The sequence below is a fragment of the Lissotriton helveticus genome, chromosome 7 (genome assembly GCF_964261635.1).
Source record: "Lissotriton helveticus chromosome 7, aLisHel1.1, whole genome shotgun sequence".
Classification (NCBI taxonomy): domain Eukaryota; kingdom Metazoa; phylum Chordata; class Amphibia; order Caudata; family Salamandridae; genus Lissotriton; species Lissotriton helveticus.
This window is the reverse complement of record NC_136068.1, coordinates 1,031,773,482-1,031,796,312: the sequence shown is the minus strand read 5'-3', so window position 1 is coordinate 1,031,796,312 and position 22,831 is coordinate 1,031,773,482. Positions and strand designations below refer to the sequence as shown.

At 48.0% G+C, this 22,831-nt stretch overlaps 1 protein-coding gene across 5 annotated transcripts in view; it reads left to right on the top strand.

The window, feature by feature from the left end:
- The window catches only part of LRRC45 (leucine rich repeat containing 45), a 446,362-nt gene that overhangs the window by 183,713 nt on the left and 239,818 nt on the right, over nucleotides 1-22,831 (top strand). For all 5 annotated transcript variants that reach the window (XM_078653779.1, XM_078653776.1, XM_078653775.1 and 2 more), the window contains 4 exons: nucleotides 6,889-7,017; nucleotides 7,238-7,350; nucleotides 7,757-7,815; nucleotides 7,956-8,033. In XM_078653779.1, coding sequence (XP_078509905.1) covers nucleotides 6,889-7,017; nucleotides 7,238-7,350; nucleotides 7,757-7,815; nucleotides 7,956-8,033 — 379 coding nt within the window. The remainder of the gene's footprint in view (nucleotides 1-6,888; nucleotides 7,018-7,237; nucleotides 7,351-7,756; nucleotides 7,816-7,955; nucleotides 8,034-22,831) is intronic.

The following is a 22,831-nucleotide window of genomic DNA, read 5'->3' as shown; positions in this document are numbered from 1 at the left end:
AGGAGATGTGACCACCCAGCTATTAGCTTGTTCGTTTCCGCCATAGTTTTCTTAAAACTTAATTCCGCCAGTTTCCCTAATGAGCGGCCCAATTTTATTCCCAGATATTTTATCTCCTCTTTTATCAGATTATGCCTTTCCTCCATGTTCCAAACCATTACCTCTGTTTTAGTTGGGGTTGCCTCTTATCCTGCAATCTTCCCAAACTCTACCACCACTCGATCTAAGCTGTCCACAGTTAACGTAGATTTTGTGTATAGACCATAACGTCATTGGCGTATCAAGAGATTTGTTTCTGCCAAGTGCCAGACTCGAAGGTAAGGATTTGCTGTTCCAACCTAATTTTTTCTACAAAAGGTTCAATATATAAATTGAATGGGAGCGGAAAGAGGGGCAGACCTGTCTGGTCCCCCTAGTTATTTTAAAACTTGGATTTAAACAGGAGCATTATATATCCCCTGTACAGCCCTGCAGAATTTGTCACCCATATTATAATGATTCAGTATAGAATACAGAAATTGCCAGTTCACCCTATTAAAGGCCTCAAGTTTGATGATAGCAAGTGTTTTTATGCTCCACAGCCAGATCAATTGTGCCTATAAGTTCATGACTTAAATGATGCACATATGTACGTTTCATGAACCCCTTTGATCTTCTGCTATTACATTCCCAATCACTTTACTAATGTATTGACAAGGATGGTAGCATAGAATTTATAATTGCAATTTAGAAGGGATTGTGGTCTATTGGCCTCACAGGACTTTGGATCCTTCCCCTGTTTTTAAATTAGGGTCACTACAGTTTCCTCCCAGGACTTTGGTAAGGGTGCTCCATCTTCCCAGATATCTGCAAGAGTTCAGTCAATACGGGTCATAAGTTTTAAATAAAATTAATTTGGAAGCCCATCTGGACCCACTGCTTTATTCTTTTACCCTTTATTCCCTTTTTTATCACTGCGTAGAGCTCATTCTGCTTTATTTCTTTTTCTAGACATTCTTTTTCCCTTGAGAGTTTCTCCACAGTCTGACCCTCTAGCCAACTGTTAACCTGAGCTTCCGAAGTACGCAGATCATCTGTATATAGGTCCCCATATAAGAAGTCCACAAAGACTTGCTTGATCACCTGTCCCTCCCTTAAGTTATTCCCAGTACTTTTGATCTTGTTTATATCATTTTCTATAGTTTCTGTTTTTATTTTCCAAGCCAGGAGTTTCCCGGCACTTTCGCGATATATAAAATGCACTAATTTACTAGCTTCCCATCGTGTGCGAACCCTACCATCTAGCTTAGTGGTTAGAGCACGTTTATACCCAGATCTTTCCTCCTGCCACTTCTCAATAAGGTCTGCCTCCCCTGAAGGTTCTCTACACAGCTCAAGTGCTATTATCCTTTGTTCCAATTCTTCAGTCTTATTCCTATATTCCTTTCTCTTTTGTGCTGAAATACTGATCATTACCCCTGTTATAAATGCCATGTATGTATCCCAAACAACATTTTTGGGTGAAGATGTATTATTAAACACAAAAAACTTGATTGTCTTTTCCTTTAACATATCTATTATAGCCTGATCATTTAGTAACAATCTCTCTAATGTCTATCTTCGTTCTTTTCTTTCCATCTCCACCTTTATCTCTAAAACAACTGCTGCGTCATCAGACAAGTGAGCGGGAAGATGTCTGATACCTCTGACATCTATTCTTAAAGATTTATGTTTCAAAAAGAAATCGGTCCTCGAGTGGTGTTTATATTTTTGATTATGAAAGGTAAACTGCTGTCCGATATTAAGCATATCTCGCCAGATATCACCCAGTCCAAACTGTCTCATTAAAGATTTAATATAAGATTGCATTTTAGGATTAAATCTTGATTGACTATTATTAGATCTGTTCAGATGATAGTCCATTACTACGTTAAATTTGCCTGCCCAAATGATCGGAAATCGAAACTGAATCAGTTCTGAGGCCATAGCTTGGAAGGGCTCTATATCATCAATATTTGGGCCATAATACCCTTTCCAGCGTATAATGCTTACCAAATATTTTCAAGACCGCAATAACCCACCTTCCCATCTTAACTACTTTCCACTCCAAAATTGATATCTCTGTTTGCTTTTTTATTAATATGATTACTCCTTTCAAGTGGCAATTTTGTTCACTGCAAACCAACTGCCTAAGCCACCTCAGTTTTTTACAGATCATTAAACATTCCGCCTTATTTAAGTGTGACACCTATAAGATTATTATTTGGGGCTAGGGCATCCTTCAGGTTTTGGAAAATGTTCCTTCTCCTATGTCCAGCCCTTAATCCATTCATATTTCAGGACAGGATCTGTATGCTACTATTACTTTTTGTATTTTATCATTCGATCTGTATAACGCTCTCTGCTTTTTATATCCTATAAGACAATGGGAGATTGTTTTTGTCTTTCCCCTTCATGCTCTCCACCCCGTGCTCCCTTAACCACCACCCTTCCTTGGAGAACCCATTCCCCTTCTTCCTTGACTAACCGAGCCATTTTAACCCTATCCAGGAGAGAGGTTTATATAAAAACACCTATTTTATAATAAAGAAAGAGAGGGAGAGAGAAGAGAAAAGGAGAAAAGCTAAAAGAAGACCGATTAGCGATAGTAGCGACTCAGTTCTGTATGAACCTGAAAGGCCTAGATTCTGATCCAGAGGGTAAAGAGATAGTCTACCCCATAAACCTTATTTTACAAAATCTTTGATATCTAATTCATCTTTAGCTTATCCAGCAGCGCCTCAGCTTCTTCATGGTCCCTCAAATTAAACATTTTGTTGTTTAACATCACTCGCGGAGTGGCTGGGAACTTCAACTGGGCAGTTCCTCCCATTATCCTAACATTGTCCCCTCTTTTCCCAAGCTCCCACTGTCTACTCAGGGTTGCTTGCGAGCCAACCGATCTGATATTAAAGGAGAAGCCCTCTCCAGACAAAGCACCTGCTTTTAGAGCTGTATTCAGTAGTTTATCCTTAATAGAATACGTGGGGAAGTTCACTATAATTCTGCGTCACTTTATTTTGCCCGTGTTCTTCCTAAACGGGTCATGATGTATCCTTTGAATATCCTGCATCAGGGTCTCAACCGCACCTTCCCAAACCCCACAGGACTTTAGCAGGTTTGCTACAAATGTTATGTCCCCCCTCTCACTTCCTTCAGGTACATTTAGAATTCTGATATTATGTCTTGCATTGTTTTCTAGCATTTCCAATTTATCTTGGCTTCCTTTGAGTTTAGATTTTAGAGTGGTTAGTTCTTTTCTATCCCTCATTGCACCTTCCTGCAGTTCCACCACTGATGATTCTAAAGCCTACGTTCTTTGGGCTAGGGACTCCAGCTTCTCTGCAAATCCTTCACAAACACCCTGGATCTCCTTCTGATTAGCTTGGGATGTAGCAAACCCATTTTTAACTTCCTCTGTGAGCACTTTCATTAGTTGTTCCAAAGAGCCCATCTGTAGAACAGATGCAGTGGGGCGATGTGAGACAACCCCTGATTGAACTGACTCTTTCATTTGGGTCATAACATTTTGAGACCGATCTTCTTTAGCTGCCTCTACCGCGACACCCTGGGCTTTCCCAGTATCAGGCTTGGTTCCCGGATGCCCTCCTCATTATTGTAATCTCCGGCCAGGATTTGATATCTGTTTGGGCTCACTGGAATCCGAGACTTCTCTGCCACCCCTCATTCTGGTCTGGTGATATATTGTCGCTCATGTCTTTATCTGCTGCGCGAACCACTCCAGCTATTGCGGGGCCTATAGGAGCAGTAGAGATAATACCCGCCAGTTTACTTTTCTCTGGGCCCTTTTCCTGCAACTGAAATTAGGACCTAAGAGAGGGGGTGATGTTTAGACGCTTGGATTTTGAAGGTAGGGCATCACTACTTTGTATAAAGAGACCTAGGAGACGTTTGCACCTCTTTTTTTATGTACTCCCCCTGATGTGCCACAGGGGTATTTTTTTGTTTGTTGTTTAGGCCCTTAAATTTTAATTGAGGATACCTCCCCCTTCTTATCTTAAGGGGTTTTTTCTTTCTCGAAATTTGAAGTCTTCCCTCCAAAAGTCCCCGGACTCCTTAGCATGTATCTTTTAAGGTTCTGAGTCTTCTGCCCATTCCCCCTCATTGGCCGTACCCCGGTCGCATCCCTACCTGGGAAGAAACCAGCCAGGTGAGCACTTTTCACCATCCTTTTGACTGCTACAGCCGATATGCGGTGCTCCATTGTGCCATCCTTCTCCGGTTTAGACTTAGCCAGCTGCTCAGGTATACCTCCGGCATGTTTGGCATTGGCCCCACTTGTTCCACTCAGTGTGCAGCCGCTCCAGCTTCCCCCGATGATCCTGGGAGTAAGCCCCCACACTTTCTTCGCCTCCCTAGCCGCCCTCCTCCAGAGCATACAACCTTCCACGTCCCTCGGCTGCGGAACAATGCGCATTGATCACGTCGCTCCCAGGCTACACCAAACGCCTCCACATCGGACCAGAATCCACTTGCCTACACAGCATACAGCACCACCAAGTACATGCTTTACCTGCAATAGCTTTCCAAGTTGCCTAAAGCTTAATTCCGGCATAGCATATTCAGTATTGCTGCATTTTTCATCACAATCATCCAATAGTTTTCTCCACCTCCTCCCTCTCACCAACTCAAGCAGCCTCCCTACTTCCGGACGGACACACGGGCAGCAGCTAGCTTTCCACCATGTTCTCCCCTCCAAGCTATTTCACTCTGGTCTCCTTCATGGGATATACTGAAATCTTCCAGCCCCTCTACATGAGGCTTGGTCCATGCTACAGTTTCATTTCCCTACCTTAGTGGGGAGTGAGTTTAATAGGTAGGATGGTATATGTGTAAATTGTGAGTCCTGGTGTTAAGGGGAGAGCCAGAGTCAACGTTGGTGGAAATCCAGATTGTGAGGGATTCCTGGTATGGATAAGGAGATATTCATGATGTGGAATGAGTCATGCAATTGGGAAGTACTGGTCCTTACAGTAGGCAAAGGGGTGCGTGAGGGAGGGGGTAGGTGACTCTCTATGCACAACACATTCCACTTTTTGGTATGGCGATCTAGTCGACTATTAGTAACCTAGGCTTCGGGAGCACTGGGGCACCCGGACCAGAGGGAGTCATTCAGGAGCAAGGGGGCCAGTCAGTGAGCGGGAGGCAGAACAACTGATGACAAACAATGATGGGGGTGGTTTAGGGAGGTAGGGTCAGAAAGGAAAAATCCACACCACATGTCCAGATTGGGCCTTTTGAGCTGGGGTTGCTGAATCTGCGTGCTCGGGGGGCACCAGTAGGATCAGGGGCTGCACTGGAGGCTTATGGGCTACAACAATAGACTTGTGTATCAAGGGCCAACCGGGACTGCAGAGGTTTGAGCCGCACTCGTCCGAAGTTGAGGGGTGCAGGTCCTTGCCTATATGTTACAGACCGCGTATACTCCAGCTATGCAAGAGGGGATGGATGCATTTGTTTTGCTGGGTCTAATAATCTGAAGTGTGTATGTTGTGGCCGGATGCCTCCTCCGTGTGCTCTCCCTTAGGACTCTCGTCTATACCCTAGTCTGATACTCCCTGCGTTTCCTACCAAAACAGAGATTCTGCTGGCCCCTCTGACATACAATCTAATTACACTGAATCGGTGATGACCATTATAACATATACAAAACTTCAACCAACAGACCTCTGAAGCCATCCTGCATCCATTTGGAATTGCACCAAGAGGTGAAACCCAGCTTTCCAAGCTAAAAAAAACGAACAGTGCAACCCACAGTGACCCCATCGCCACACTTCCCAGTGACTTCAAAACTTCATCTACCCCTTTGCAAGTTTGAACTCTCACCCATGTGTAAGAGTGACAATGATGGTTCAGCAGCTGCTGCTAATAAAATGTTTGCCGCCGGTGTATTTTTTTTTTATGAATAAAGCACTTCATATCAGTGGTGTAGGACACTGTGCGGTTGTTGTTTTTATAGTTAAACCACTCGGTGCTTAATTTGAGCCGGTAGTTGCTGGCGCTCATTTTTGAGCGCCAGCACTTACTTTTCCTCATCGGACTTCGACTCACACCTTGAGAGAAAAACATAAGCGGGGGAAAGAAGGAGGAAGAGAAAGAGGAAAAAACAGAGACGGAGGGATAATGCAGAGACGAAAAAGAGTGTCTGGTGATGAATTAAAAATGCATGAGGTGGAAGCAAGACCATGTATCCTTGGTATTTAGCACAACAACCTCTGCAGCATCAGCGGCAACTTATGAGCAAAGGTTTAGGCCCCGGCATGAGTAATTTTACAAATTAAGCACAAAAACCACTCCGGCCTGATTACGATTCTGGCAGACAGGGTTACTCCATCACAAACGTGTTGGATAGTCTGTCTGCCTAATTCAATTCAATTATATCCTATGGAACTTGTAATACGGCAGACGGGATATCTGTCACATTTGTGACAGTGTAACCCTGTCCACCAAAATCGTAATCAGGCCCTCTGTCTCTTGGTATTAATGCAATACAGCATAATCAATATTACTAGATGGAGCATCTCCTGTTTTTGCCTAGGGCGCATGTTCTCATGGGGTAACATCAGTCTTGGATTTGAGGTTTTTTTCCCAAGTCTTAGTTTCTCAGCATACATCCTTGTATCACAAGCGCATTGCGACTTCTGCTCCATGGTGATTAAATGTCAGCAGGTATCAGATGATACTTCACTGCCTTGGTGTAAAGAGATTTGGAGGAGAAACTATTGTTCAACCCCTTTGCCTCTATCCTTAAACAGATTCCTTGTGGCGTGAGCCACAGTTCTTACTACTGTCCTCAGAGATGTTTGTGTGATTTCTTCAACTAACCTTGTTTATTCTATTTTCTCACAGACTTGCGCTGGAATAACATTGGAATCTTGGGAGGCAGAAGTCTGCTGAACTGTCTTCACAATAATAAGACTCTAGGAAAATTGGACCTGTCAGGGAACAATATCCCCAGTGACATCCTGAAGGCCATTGGTGAGTCTGGGCGTGCATTGAATATTACACTGTTTATAGCTAAAGCAGTTTCTGGAGGATTCCCTTTCTGTCATCTTCTGTCTGTCATCCCAAACTGCTCTCTCCTTGTCTCCACCTATGGCATAGGTAGGATTATTGGGGGGTGTAAAGTGCTTGAGTAGCTTTGATTCAGAAGCCAAGCAGTCTGCTTGAAATTTAAAGCTTTCCATTTTCTCACTAGAACAAGCCATTACACACAATCATGAGCGCCAGAGCACACTGAAGGAGAACAGAAGCCGATCTCTGATCCTTAGCAAGGAGGTTTGCAGCCTGAAGGAAGAGAAGAAGAAGCAGGTCATTGACTCTCTCCCCAATACCCTGATTTGAGGAGTGCACCAGAGGAATAATGTGAATAATGTGTGTCAGCTGACTGTTTGAACCTGGAGCAGTAGATGGTTGTGAATGAGACGTGTGCCAGGAAATGAAAGTTAATGAAACATGAAATGGAGGCATATTGTGTATGATTCCAAAGGGTGCTTTATGTGAATGCAGCACATATATCTTCCAAGCCAGAGTTCCCAGTTGTTTGTGTTTCAGGTTGCTCTTGTTGCTAACTTCATGCTTTTGTTGCAGTTGTCCTAAAACAGACTGATCACGTTACTGGTCTGCTGGTAAAAGTTGCTGATGTTACTGGCCTTCTGCTTCAGGCTATTATAGTGATTACAATCCTGCTTGCTCATGCTGTTGTTTTTCTTCCTAGTTCTTGGATCTCATGGAAACCATTGACAGGCAGAGGGAGGATTTACACCGAAGCAGCAGGTGAGTAATGGTTGCACTTGCGTTGGTGTGGCCACCAAGCCCTTGTAGTTTTGGCGAACCAATAATTAGATTGCCTTTGACCCCTTATTTTGTTCCATATCCTCTTTCGCTTTATTTTCTGTTTAATATTTTTATGGCAGGACATCTGCAGTGCGAGTTGGACAGTTGCAGGAAGTGCTGGATGAGCGGAAGTCTGCTGTGAACTCCCTGAGGGCCAAGTAAGCAAAACAATGATTTTTCCTAAGATGTATACCATTCTAGTCGGGATCAGAACATGTATTGTCAATGTTGGGTCTTTGCTTTGAGCAGTCTGATTATACAGCAGAATGTTGTGTCTGTGTGAGAAATTGGGGTTCATATTTTGCCTGGTTTTGATCCAACTTTGACTGTAGAGTACTGGGTCCCTGCTGTCAAGGTTACCAGAACCTGTGTTTTTTCCCTACAAACATGTCCACAGTTGGTACTTCTGCCCCCTTGTAACTCCCTAGTAAGTGTTCCCCTAGGTACGTAGGGGCTGGAGGCTGAACAGAGTCCTCTGGGACCCCCTCACGCTGACCATGCCACTGCCCCTATAGCTGGCATGCCCCTGTGAGGTGAAAAAATGACTGCATCGACATGGCACACTATGTGTGTGCCATGCCAGAAAGCACTGCCTAAGATATAGGTGTCACCCCTCTAGCAGGCCTTACAGCCCTAATGCAGGGTACACTATATCCCAGATGTAGACATATCTGCAGTAGCAGATATGCCCCTACAGTTTAATGGTCTATTCCCTAATATTGTAAGTGTCAGGGAAGCCATAGACAGTACATGGGCTGGAAACGTGACAACTAGAGTTTCACAGCACTATGAAGGCTTCACTGAACCCAGGAGTGTTTGGTACCAAACAGCTCCTTGTAATAAATCCACACTGATGCCAGTATGAGATTTATTAAACCATGTACTCAGAGGGCAGCTCAGAGGTGCCCTCCTGAAAACCTTCCGAACCTGCTGTGGGACTGACTGGCTTTAGGAAGCCTGCCACACACAGACATGTTTTTGAACCCTTGGTTGGTGAGCCTCTGCTTTCTGGGACCAGAAACGATGCACATGCTGGGCAGAGGTGTCAAACATCTCCACCAAGATGGGCCAGTGCTCGAAGGGAAACTTCAAAGGCCTGCCACCTTTGTAATGCGACTCCCACCCTCTGCTGCTTGCGGCAGATGATAGCAACCCGGTTTATGCCCCCACTTTGGGCCAGAAAACGTAGAAAGGCTAGAGGTGTACCCAACTTTGCCAACTCCACCACTCTGGTGGAGGAGGCGAAGTAAGCACACTTTTCAGTCCCCTCTATCTTGAAGATGAGGGGACCCTCCAATCAGGGCTAGTCTATGCCCCTATGCATAGGAGGGTGGCACAATAGTGAGTGTAGTACCTCAGGTAAGGTGCCCACTGGCTCTACTCCTCCCCTTAAACGCCCCCTAAACTTAGTATTTAGGAGGCTCCCCCAGACCTAGAAAAGGGATCTGCGACGGCCTAAGAATAAAGAATACACCGTGCAGCAGAAGACAACTGCTTTGGCCCCAGCCCTACTGGCCTGTCTCCTGCTTCAACGACCCTGCGATCTATCTTGCAACAGCAACCTCTAAAACCTCTGGGAGGACTTGTTGGCTTCGAAAAAGTCTCCAATCTCCCGCCGACAGCGGACCTGTCCAAGAAGAAACCAGCTCCAAGGTCCCCCGAATCCATGCGGATCCGTGTCTCCTGCCCACTCTGCACCGGACACCGATGGCCCGAGTGGCTCATCTTTGCAGTGAAGTCTCCCCGGTGATCCTGACCTCGTGTCCAGCACCTTGGAAAAAGCCGGCAGCAGGGAGATGGGCCTGTAATTCGCTGGTGTTTTGGGGGCAGCCGAAGGCTTCTTAAAATCGTAAAATGGCTAGATCTGAGGGCTTGGGTTGCAATCACTTCATTAAAGGAGTTGAGAAAGGAGCCTACTGGACCCGGAGGCCTATAAATCCGGGCTCCTGCAAGAGATTGCTGTGCAGATAGGGAGCAGTGAAATCCAAGGCATTCTGCACCCATCAGCTCACCCAGGGAAATAGGATTGTATACATATTCTTCTTTATAAATAATAGCTACACCCCCTCCTTTGCCGACAAGGCGGTCCAACCTGACGACCTTATATCCAGGGGGGAATGGCTGCTGCTGAATGTGGGGTTTAAAAATTGTGTAAGCTAAGTCTCTGTAAGAAACATTAAATCAGGAAGATATTCTTGCAGTAGATCGGGATTCATGTTTCTGTAGGGAATGTGTGTTACATAACAGAGCCTTAAAATAACCTCCGGAGCAGGCCTTGGCACAACTCCCACTAATATGAGCTGATTTTGTGGTCGATATCTTATCACCATGGTGCAGGCTTGGAGCTTTCCCCTTGCTCACCGGAAGCCCTGAAGAACTGTCCCGTAAGTCGCTGCTAACTTAGTATATCATTACCGATCCAGAAACTGCAATGTGTCAAATTTTGGAACTAAACATTCAGAACTCGAAAAGTACTTATCCGATTCTGATGATCTTGGTATCTAAATTTATATAAAAGTATTTGTTGTTTTTATAAATTGGTTTTGGATTTTTTATTGAGTGTGTGTCTCATTTACTGACTTTGTGTATGCAATAAATGCTTAGCACTACCCTCTGATATGCCTAACTGCTCACCTACACTACCACAAAGTGGCATTTAGGGTGTCATGTGTGCCTCTGTAATTCCTTTGGGGTTTCCCTGGACACGTTACACAGTGCACCTCTTTTGGGTCCACTATATAAAGAGCCAGATTCCTACACTAGGGACTCATCAGGGTGCTAAAGGAACTGCCAATTGGGGAATCAATCAATCAATCACAAGAATTTGTATAGCGTGCTACTCACCCGAGATGGTCTCAAGGCGCTGAGGGGGGGGGGGGAAGTCGCTATTGCTCGAACAGCCAGGTCTTGAGTAGTTTCCTGAAGGAGAGGTGATCCAGGGTCAGCCGTAGGTGAGTGGGGAGGGAGTTCCAAGTCTTGGCTGCCAGGTATCGGAGCTGGCGGGTGGGTGTGTAGAATGTGAGGCGTCTGTTGAGGTACTTCGGGCCCGTGTCGTGGAGAGCCTTGTGTGCGTGGGTGAGGAGTCTGAACGTAATCCTCTTGTTGACGGGGAGCCAGTGCAGGTCTTTCAGGTGGGCAGAGATGTGGCTGCGGCGAGGGATGTCCAGGATGAGTCGTGCTGAGGCGTTCTGAATGCGCTGGAGTCTTTTCTGGAGTTTGGCTGTGGTTCCAGCATAGAGGGTGTTCCCGTAGTCCAGACGGCTGGTGACGAGTGCCTGGGTGACCGTCTTCCTGGTTTCTGTGGGGATCCATCGGAAGATCTTTCGGAGCATGCGCAGGGTGTTGAAGCAGGATGATGAGACTGCGTTCACTTGCTTGGTCATCGTGAGGGAGGAGTCCAGGATGAAGCCCAGGTTGCGTGCGTGGTCCGTTGGTTTGGGTGCGCTGCCCAGGGCAGGGGGCCACCAGGAGTCGTCCCACGTGGAGGGAGATGGTCCGAGGATGAGGACTTCCGTCTTGTCTGAGTTCAGTTTTAGGCGGCTGATCTTCATCCATTCTGCGACGTCTCTCATTCCTTCCTGGAGGTTGGCTTTGGCTGTGTTGGGGTCGTTGGTGAGGGAGAGGATCAACTGGGTGTCGTCGGCGTAGGAGATGATGTTGAGGTTGTGTCGGCGGGTGATGGCTGCGAGAGGGCTCATGTAGACGTTGAAGAGGGTTGGGCTGAGTGAGGATCCTTGCGGGACGCCGCAGATGACTTCAGTGGCCGCGGATTGGAACAGGGGGAGGCGGACTCTCTGGGTTCTTCCGGCGAGGAATGAGATGATCCACTCCAGGGCCGCTCCTTGGATTCCGGTGTTGCTGAGGAGCTGTATCAGGGTGCGGTGGCAGACGGTGTCAAAGGCTGCTGAGAGGTCCAGGAGGATGAGGCAGCCGTTTCCCTGTTGTCGAGCAGGGACCTGATGTCGTCGGTGGCTGCAATGAGGGCGGTCTCGGTGCTGTGGTTTGCTCGGAAGCCAGACTGTGAGGGGTCGAGGAGTCCGTTGGTCTCGAGGAAGGCGGAGAGTTGTCTGTTGACGGTCTTCTCAATGACTTTGGCTGAAAGGGAAGGAGCGAGATGGGGCGGAAGTTCTTCAGGTCCGTGGGGTCCGCGGTGGGTTTCTTGAGGAGGGTGCTCAGCTCGGCGTGTTTCCAGCTCTCCGGGAAGGTGGCAGATGCGAAGGAGCTGTTGATGATGTTCCGGAGTTGGGGTGCGATGATGGAGTCGGCTTTGTTGAAGATGTGGTGTGGGCATGGGTCGGTATGAGAGCCGGAGTGGATGGTGTTCATCGTGCGGGTGGTGTCTTCGGTGCTGACCGGGGTCCAGTTGCAGAGGGTGGTGGTTGGGGGCGCTGGTTTGGCGGTTGGGTGCGTGGTTGGTGCGCCGAAGCTGTTGTGAATGTCGACGATCTTGCGGTGGAAGAACGCGGCGAGAGAGTCGCAGAGGTCTTGCGAGGGAGTGATGTCGGTGTTGCAGGCGCTGGGATTTGAGAGCTCTTTGACGATGCTGAAGAGCTCCTTGCTGTTGTGGGTGTTGTTGTCCAGTCTTTCTTTGAATGCTGTCTTCTTGGTGGTGCGGATCAGCTGGTGGTGTTTGCGGGTGGCTTTCTTGAGGGCGGTCATGTGTTCTGTTGTCTGGTCGTGGCGCCAGGCTTTCTCGAGGGTGCGGCAGGTTTTCTTGGAGTTTTTGAGGTCGGTGTTAAACCACGAGGCTTTCCTGCTGCCGGGTCTGCTGGGGGTTCTTCAGTGGTGCGAGTTCGTCGGCGCAGTCAGTGAGCCACAGTGTGAGGTTGCGGGCTGCTTCGTTGGGGTCCGTTGTGTTGGCAGGAGGGTTCTGGCTGAGGGAGGTGGTGAGCTGGTCGGCGGTGATCTTGCTCCATCTTCTGCGGGGAACCTGTTGCGGGTGGTGGTGGGTCGTGGTTCTCCTGAAGTTGAAGTGGACGCAGCTGTGGTCTGTCCAGTGTAGTCCGGTGGAGTGGCTGAAGGAGATGTGCTTGCTGGAGGAGAAGACGGGGGTCAAGCGTGTGGCCGGCGTAGTGGGTGGGGGTGTTCACCAGTTGCTTGAGTCCGAGGTTGGCAAGGTTGTCCAGCAGGGCAGCGGTGTTGCAGTCCTTGTTGTTCTCCAGGTGGAAGTTGAGGTCCCCTAGGAGGATGTAGTCTGAGGAGGTGAGGGCGTGCGGGCTGGTGAAGTCTGCGATGGCTTCGCTGAATTGAGTGCGTGGTCCCGGGGGTCTGTAGATAAGAGTGCCTCTGAGGGTGGTCTTGGGGTCGGTGTGGATCTGGAAGAGAAGGTGTTCGGCGGCGTTGAGGGTGTCTTCGGAGTTGGTCGTGATGCGGATGGTGTTTCTGTGGACGATGGCGATGCCTCCTCCGGTTTGGTTGACGTGGTCCTTCCGGGAGATCTTGTAGCCCTCCGGGATGGCTATGGCGATGTCGGAGGCTGAGGAGGCGTTCATCCAGGTTTCCGTGAGGAAGGCGACATCTGGTGAGGTTGTGTCGAGGAGGTTCCAGAGTTCCACGGCGTGCCTGTGGACGGAGCGGGTGTTGAGCAGGATGCACTTGAGGTGGTTGTTGCTGGTGCTCGGCTTGGCGGGCGCGGTGCAGGTTCGGAGGCAGGTGAATCGGCAGGCTTGGCAGGTGAAGGGTCCGTGGGTGCGCCTCGGTGTAGCTCGGTAGCAGGCGGCGTTTCGGCCGGCGTTGAGTGCGTGGAGGGTGGCGGTGTCGTAGGTCCGTTGGGTGCGCTGGCATTGACAAGGACCATGGGTTCTGGCGCTGGGCGTGGTCCAGGCGCGGACGGGCGCAGAGGGGCTTGCCTTTGGCGCACAATCGGCGCGCCCGCTGCGCTCGTCCGCAGCGCGTTCGCCGTGCGGCCTCCATAAGAGGGGCTGAGGGAGGGAGGAGCAGCTGGGAATGCGGGAACGGGGTGGCGAATGGTAACGGCGGGGGGGCGGGGCCGCAGGGAGCAGCGGCGGGAAGCAGAGGGCGAGGCGGGAAGCGGGAGGGCACCGAAGGTAGAGGGGGAACGAGGGGAAAACCAATAAAACAGATAACAGAAGGCAAAAGGGGAACGAGGGGAAAACCAATAAAACAGATAACAGAAGGCAAAAGGGGAACAAGGGGAAAACCAATAAAACAGATAACAGAAGGCAAAGGGGAACGAGGGGTAAAAACGGCGAAATCACAGGCACTAAGGAAACGAGAGAAATACAGAAGGAAACAGCGGTCAGAGCGCAGCACACAGCACGGGGAGGACCACGCGGTGGCTAGGGGGGCGACCTACCTGGTGACAGGATCAAGGGAACAATTGCACAGTGCAATAGTTAGCAGGAACCCAGTGTACATCAGTCAGAATTACATCAAATATTAGGCAAAACGTGGGCATATGTATGGTCTCAGCTTCCTTAGGGACAAAACCACAGCAAAGGCTTCCTTCTCAATGGCACTCCAACACTGCTCTCTGGGTAGTAACCTCCTTCTAATGAAAGCAACAGGCTGGTCATGGCCCTCATCATTGGTCTGGGATAGGACTGCTCCTATCCCATGTTCAGAGGCATCAGTCTACACTATCAACTGCTTAGAATAATCCGGAGCTTTAAGAAAGGGTGCTGGAGACATTGCTTCTTTCAGGGTGTCAAAAGCCTTTTGACAGCTCACTGTCCAGTTTACCTTCTTTTGTTGCTTTTTGGAGGTCAACTCTGTGAGTGGTACCAGAAGGGTACCATGCCCCTTCATAAACCTCCTGTAGTACCCAGTCAAGCCAAGGAGTGCCCTGACTTGACTGGGTTGTTGGAGCACCTAGTCCCCAATTGTTTGGATCTTGGGTTGTAAGGGTTAAACTTGGCCTCCACCTACAAGATGGCCCAAGTATACAACAGAGCCCTGCCCTATCTGGCACTTGCTTGCCTTGATAGTGAGACCTGCACTCTGGAAGGCTCAAGGATCTTGCCAAGGTGAATCCGGTGACCCTGCCAAGTGAAGCTATAGACAACAATATCATCATGATATGCTGCACTAAAAGATTCCAACCCAGAAAGGACATTATTCACCAACCTTTGGAAGGTGGCAGGGGCATTCTTTAATCCAAATGGCATTACAATGAACTGGTGATGTCCATCTGGGGTCGAGAATGCTAATTTCTCTTTTGCTCCTGAAGTTGGCCCAATCTCCCAGTACCCTGATGTCAAATCAAAGGTACTGCGAAATGTCGCTGCCCCCCACCTGTCAATTAATTCATCAGCTCTTGGGAAAGGGTGTGCATCTGTCTTGGTGACAGTATTGGGACCTCTTTAGTCCACACAAAACCTCCACTCTGGTTTACCACCCTTGGAATGAGGCTTGGGACTAAGACCACTGGACTAGCCCAGACGTTTTCAGAAGGCTCAGTCACCCCTAACTTTAGCATTTTGCTGACTTTAGCTCTGATGCTTTCTTTAATTTGGTCAGACTGTCTGTATATTTTGTTTTTGACATGTGGGCTGTCTCCTGTGTCCACATGATTGGTACACCAGGTTGTCTGACCAGGGGTTAGGGAAAAGAGCCCAGCATACTGGCTCAGAACTTGTCTGACGTCAGCTTGCTGTTGGGCAGAGAGTGCGTCTGGGAAGACAACTCCTTCAACAGACCCATCTTTAGGACTGTGGTAAAGGAGGCCAGGGAGAGGTTCACTCTCTTCTTCCTGATCCCTATCAGTGAACATCAGCATGGCCACATGAGCCCTGTCAAAGAAAGGTTTAATGTGGTTTACGTGGATGACCCTGTGAGGGTTCCTACACGTTCCTAGGTCAAGCATGTAGGTGACCTCACATTTCCTCTCAAATAGGGTGAGGACCACTCCATTTGTCTTGTAGGATACTTGATGGTGCAGAATCCAACACCCATACTCATGGCCTGGTTGGAACTCCATGAGTGCAGCCTTTTAGTCATACCAGAGCTTCTGGAGTACTTGGCTTGCCCCAAGGTTTTACTTGTTTTACCCACATATTCAGCCATCCTTGAATGTAGGCCAAGCACACAATCCACAAATTTCTTGCTTATGCTCTTTGAGAAAATTCTCCCAGCCTTCGTTCACTAGAGAGAGCGGTCCCCTCACAGGCTGACCAAACAGAAGTTCAAAGGGACTAAAGCCCACGCCCTTCTCTGTAGGCGAAAAACAGGCACGGCAAAAGGGCATCCCATCTCCTTCTGAGTTTTGCAGGGAGTCCCATGATCATACCTTTCATGGTCTTGTTGACTCTCTCAACCAGACCTATGGTTTGTGGGTGATGTAGGGTGGCAAACTTGTGTGTTTCTCCACACTTGACCTACATGGCTTTTAGGTAGCCAGACATGAAATTTGTCCCTCTGTCTGTGCTCTGGTTTTAACGCACACCCACTCAAGTATTCCCAGCATGACTTCATGGATTTGTGGCTCTTCCTCAGCTCATGCTAAGGTCTCCAGATCATTCAGCAGATATTCAACAGGAATTGCAGAAGACACAACCACCTACTTTTGACCAGTAAGCCCTCTCCACTCTAAAGACAGCATAGCCATAGGATGAATCGTAGTTTGTCTATCAGCATTGGTGACTGGATAAGTTTGTCAAGCCAAATCCTGCTCTGGGAATGCCAGTTTTTCAGTCACCATGGTGACACTTGCACCTGAATTCACTGGTGCTTCCACCCTAACCCCATTCATATGTGGCTGTTGTCTGTATTTCTCCAGGTTACTAATCCAGACAGCTGAGGCAGCTACATCCACCCTACTCTCTTAGATTAGAGTAGCTTCAGTGTGCCTTCTAACCTGCTTAGGGCACCCCAAGGATCCCATCTGGAGACTCCCCACCCCAGTGTTAACTGGGGGTACACTAGAGGAAGCTTTTTTGGGATGGGATATGTCCCCAGTCTGGTATCCATTGGCTTTACACTTAAAACACCAAGCCTTTTTTGGATCCCAGTTCTTAACCTGGTACACACCTTCGGTTTGGAAATGTCTCTGGCCTACCCTCCTGGACAGGTTTTGGGGGCCTTTAGAAGACTCTTTACTTTTTTCCTTATACTTTCCCACTTTCACTTGGGGGCGATTAGCAATCCCTTTCTTTTGGTTACCCCCTCCATGAGACTTTTTGGACACCATAGTCGACCTAGAGGTCAGCATTCTTCCCCAACTCCTGGTGAGAAATCAAACTTAGGTCCACCAAGTATTGATGCAATTTCTCAGAAGTACAGTTAACAGATGCTGTTTCATAAGTAGATTATAAAGCCCATCATAGCCTTGCACCCTTTTAACCACCACCCAGTGTTTTGACTGAAAAGTCTACAAAATCAACTTAGGACTGACTCGAGTTTTTGTGCGTCTCGCTGAACTTAATTCTATACTCCACAGTGGTGAGTCCAAGCCCTCAATCATGGTATCCTTTATGTTTATGAGGTCGTAGGACTCAGCATCTTTCGCATTAAGTGTCAGTTTATCCCTGTATTTACCTGATAAAAACGTTTTGTTGAGTTTTCTCATTTTACAAGCCCTCTCAAATACTGCAAACCATTTTGTGATATCATCACCTCAATATATTTGGGGACGGTCCCTTTGGGTAATTTGAGATCACACGTTTCCTTCCTATCTCTGTTTACCTTGTTGTTGCCACCATTCATAGGTTCATGGCCCATATTAGCCCTATCTTTCTCTATGGTCAGGATTTTGGCCTCCAGGGCTACTCTTCTGGCTAGTCTCTCCAGTTCCTGGTCTGGATCCTGTAGTTCTTCTAGGGGCCTGGAGTGGCCTGGCCTAACAGTAGATAAATATTTAGGTAAGAGGTTTCTACAGTTATCCTCTTCCTCTGTGCTGTAGGAAGGGAATCTATCCCCCTGAGTACCATTACTAGTCTGATCTTCACTGATAGGGTCTTCTTCGATAGTGTCAAAGTTTTCTTCTCTTGCCTGAGCCTTATCAAACTCAGCAATCAACTCCTGAAGTTGTGCTTTGGTTTGTTTGGGTCCAGTTGGAGTCCTTTAAGCCATGCAGAGGTCCTTAAGTTGCTTCAAGCTAAATGCAGTTAAGGGGTCAGGTTGAGGTCCTCAACTCTATTCTCTGAGGTTTTACTGAAGTTGGGACTTTTTTTGATGAAGATTAAAAAAAAATCCTAACAATTTTAAGGCTTAACTACTAGTATACTTTTTAACCTTCTAATAACATACACTGGCGGACTTAACATAGGGACCTAACAATCCAGATTCGATAATTAAGAAAAATCAAAAAATAATTTCTTACTAAAGTCAATTGTGGGTTTATTCTGGAATCTCCTATTGACCAAGTGGTATCAGCAAATGATAAAGTCTAATATTCCACCGCTGCCACCAATGTAGGAAGCTGGCTTTTTATGTGGTGCACTAAAAAGCGGTACAGTATGTAGAAAGCCCAGACAAACCTTATTGGCTGACAGGGTTTAAATTAATAATCCCAAATGCTCTCTGTTGTGATAGTGTGGGTGAGCAGTTTAGGCTTATCAGAGGGCAGTGTTAATGAAGTGTAGATGAGCAGTTTAGGCTTATCAGAGGGTAGTGATTATACATTTGCTGAACATACACAGAGAGTCAATAAATGAGGCCTACTCAAGAAGCAGCTCGAGACAAATTTAGATAAATAACACATTTCATATATTTTTTTAACACGAAGAACTTCAATCTTAGTTAAGTACTTTTTGACACATTGATTTTACAAGCGATAGAAAATGTACAGTATTTGCAGAGTAAGAAGTAATGTAATCATATGGAGAAAACATATACTGCATACTGTCACTTGCCAATGACTTACAGGACTGATCTTCTGGACTTAAGGTAGATGGGGTCAAGGTCCTAGTCAGCACCAACAGGTCACCTTGGTTGGCTCTGGGACGTCCGGGTGCAGAGGTGCTTTTGGGTTTCAGGAGCTCCATCGAAATCAATGGGGAACAGTACATGTAAAAAGAAGCTACAAGTTGGGACTGGGAGACCAGTCTGGTCCAACCAAAATTGGGGGCTGAGTTCTTTAGGGTCTCTGGAGCTGGGATGCACCGTCTTTCGAAATGGACTCAAGCTGTGGGGCTTGTGCGCAGTGGTCTTTGGTCCGGCGAGTCGCAGCGGTTCAAGGCACTCTGTTTCAAAGGGCTTGCACAGAGAAGCTGCAGGCAGGGACTGGGGGGATCAGTCAGTTGGAACTCACAGGTGAGCTTGGTCTTGGGGAGGTCTCTGGATGCTAGAGACACCGTCGGTTTGGCTGAACTCAGGCTGTGGGCTCAGGGGCAGTGGTCTTTTGTCTGGTGGGTTGTGGCTGTCCGAGGCCTTTACTTTGGGTGATGACCACAGGACAACTGGGCCACTCTCATGGCTGGCTTCTCCAGTGCCGATGCCCCTTGTCGGCTGGTCGTTCACTGTAGAGTCAGTGTCCTGATTGGACTACCAATATGTCTTGGCTGGTGCAAGAGGTCCTGTACCCCGGGTATTGGTGCTGGAGGGCTCCTCGAGGATCTAGTGTTTTATTACTTGCTGAGGAAACTGGGTTGACCTCTGGGAGCACAGATCACTTCCTATTCTGGTGGCTGCTGCATCAGTGAGTCTGGGGGTTCAGCAGTTCGGTAAACCGTCGGAGCTTGCCATCGGTGCCTGCAGGATGTAGGAGAGTAGCTCCTCTACTTCAAGGGAGATGCTGACTTGATTTATGAAGGGCTGGCAGCTCTCTCAGGGTTTTGGAGGCTGCACAGCTGCAGGAAGAGTTGTTGTCTCAGTTATCTGGACAGCAGGCAAGCAGGCAGGGTTTGGCGCCAAGTTTGGTTCTGGTCCACAGTTCTTGCCTCTCCTTATCTTATTGGTCTGGTAATGCACCATACCTCCCTGCATATTAATTCCTCGCCTGTCCTGGTGCCAAATGGGTCTCAGGGCTGGGGGTGGCATCTCTCATGTCTGGGGAAACCCGGGCTTGCACTTCAAAGGCAGCAGGAACATTGAAGTCCCTGGCCCTGATACGCTAAATCACTATCCATCCTGCTGGAGGAGATGCGAACACCTTCCTTCGGATCAGGCATTGTTTCTGACCTCAGAGAGTGTGGGCTCTCACCTGCAAGGGGTCAGAAATCTGTCTGGACTACACCAGTCTGACTGACCACCATGCTGACTGACTAGACCACACCAGTCATTCAGCACACTAGAGGCTGTAGGGTTTTAGGGAGCACCTAGAAGGTGCCCTCTGGGTGCATGTCTTAATAAATCCACAACTTGTATCAGTATGGATTTATTAAGACAAGGTGTTTGATACCAAACACTATAGGTTTCAGTGAAGCCATCATGTTGCTGGGAAACTCGTAAAGACCAGTACCCAGTACATATACTTAAGATGGCTTCTCTGTTCACTTGTACTATCTCGTAATTGAACTAGACAGTGCATGGGCATATCTGCTCATGCAGATATATCCACATATGTAATTAAATGCATCCTGTCTTAGTGCTATAAGGCCTGCTGTAGGGGTTACTTGCATATATTGCTTGCAGTGTTTGTGAGCATGGCACACAGGGTGTATGCCACGTCATGTTTACACTTCTGTCTGCACCATCTCACGCAGCCTGCAATGGCAGTCTGCATGAGTGCGGTGGTGGCTCTCTTAGGGTGGCATAATAGATGCTGCAGCCCCTATGCTGCAGTCTTTAGTACCCTTGCCCTAGGTATCAGGGGTACCATTTACTAGGAACTTACAAGGATGCTTAAGGTCTTGGCAATTGGGGAACAATTGCGCAGTTATCTTCTTTTATGGAAAGAGCACTGTCACCGGGGACCTGGTTAGCAGGAACCCAGTCCACTTCAGTTAAAATTGCATCAAATACCGAGCAAAAAGTGGGGTGACCATGTCAAAAAGGGGCACTTTCCTACATTTAGTATTGCATAGCCTTTGCTGCCGATTTGAAAATGTATACATTTTTTTTTTTTTTTTTTTGTTTTAAATGTATTTTATTGGAGTTGTCAATAAAAGAAATAGCAAACATTTCGACACATTGCAAAAGCAGGCAGTATATAAGGCTGGCGGGACAGACTAGCAAGTCTTCCCTAGTTGAGATATACATAGTAATGCACATACGCCAGGAGTGATAAGCAGCATCATGAAGGCAAGTATTATGCGATGCAAGAAAGCAGAGTAGGATAAGGAGCAACCAACAACCCTTAAACAGCCCGAACCCCCCTTTTCCCCCCCGCCACCCCAACCACCCCAACCAGTGTGCCATGCGTCCAAACGGAGTCTGCAGATCAGCTGAGAGAGGAGAACCTCAATAGTCCGGGGATCACCAGAGAGTAGGTGTGGGATCTGTGAGGCGAAGAAGTTGGAGGTATTTAGGACAGGTGACCTCATTAAATTCCTTGGACAAAAGGGACAGTAGTGGCGTCCATGTTTTCTGAAAAGCAACGGGGGATTGTGTAAGGGTAGCGTGCATGCGTTCCATCCCCAGTGTGAACCAAAGTTTATGTAACCACCCTGTGTGAGTAGGTTTAGTCGCCGAACCCCAGAGGGACAGGATGTGTTGTGTGGCCGCCTGCATGGCAATTCCCATCTGACGGCCCCGTAGTGATTTCAGGGGGAATGTAAGTGCATTGGGGAGTCCCAGGATGGTATAGGCTGGGAAGCGCGGGACCTCAGTTGCAAAGGAGGAGTCAATATCATCCAGCACCGCCTCCCAGTAGCCACGAACCTCTCGACACTCCCAGAGGAGATGAGTTAAAGTGCCGCGTTCACCACAATGTCTCCAGCAGTATTCGCTACGTGATGGATTTCCCACATGAAGTCGGACTGGGGTGAGGTGCCAGTACATTGCTAGCTTCACAGCGGTCTCTCTCGCTGCCGTGTTGCGGGTGGTATGTGAGGCCCTATAGTAGATTTCTTTCCACTCCTTTGAAGTCAGCGCTCTACCTATTTCAGTCTCCCAACGCCTCTGACCCGGAGTTTTATCTGGGCTGGGTGTCGGCGCTAGCATTTTATAAATGTCGGAAATAAGGCGTTTGTCTGAATCTTTGGTGAGGAGCCATTTCTCAAAGGGCGTCATTGGGCGACCCACCTTGTCGACAATAGCTGGATCTGTGAGCCAATGCCTAAGTTGAAAATATTGGAAAAGGTGGGGGTTCCTCAGATCATATCCCAGGGTAATATCTGATAGAGGAAGAAAGCCTCGTGTATCAAAAAGATGACCAGCCGAGCGGCATTCAGAAGCGCGCCATTGTGGAAACGCGCTTAAGTCATTGCCCGGAGGGAAGTCTGGGTTGTCAAAAATAGGGGTGAATGGGGAAGGGAATGTCGTCAGGCCTCTAGGAAGAGCGACTTTGTCCCAAACTTGCAGAACAGTGCGAGTGATAGGCGAGTTTCGGAGATATCGCGTGCGATGTTGTCTAGCGAGAAACGGAACTCTCCATAGTGATGTCTGGGCCATTGCTCTGTCTTGGAAGAGCCACCGTTTTTCCGACTCCGGCCTGTGCCATTCTACCAGATAGCGAAGTTGAGCCGCTTGAAAGTATTGTGATAGATTAGGGACGCCCAGGCCTCCGTCATCCATGCTCCTGTACGACAGTGGTTTCCGAAGGCGTGCGCGTTTCCCGCTCCAGATAAATCGGTGAAGAACATCCTGCAGCTCGTTCAAAGCCCCAGGCGGGGGCATAGCACGAAGTGTTTGGAATAAATATAGGATACGAGGTAAAATAGACATTTTCACCGCCGCCACCCTCCCCAAAAGTGAGAGTGGTTGTTTAGACCAGCGAGCGGTGTCTTTCCGGATTGCAGTGGTAAGGGATTCGTAATTGGTCTTAACCGTCGAGTTCGTGGAGGAGGCGAGGGAAATGCCTAGATAAGGAACGAGGGGGGCAATCTGGAGGCCACTCCCTTGTGCCAAATCATGATTTTGAAGGTGTGCATTCTTGCCCAGTGGTAACACCAGAGAC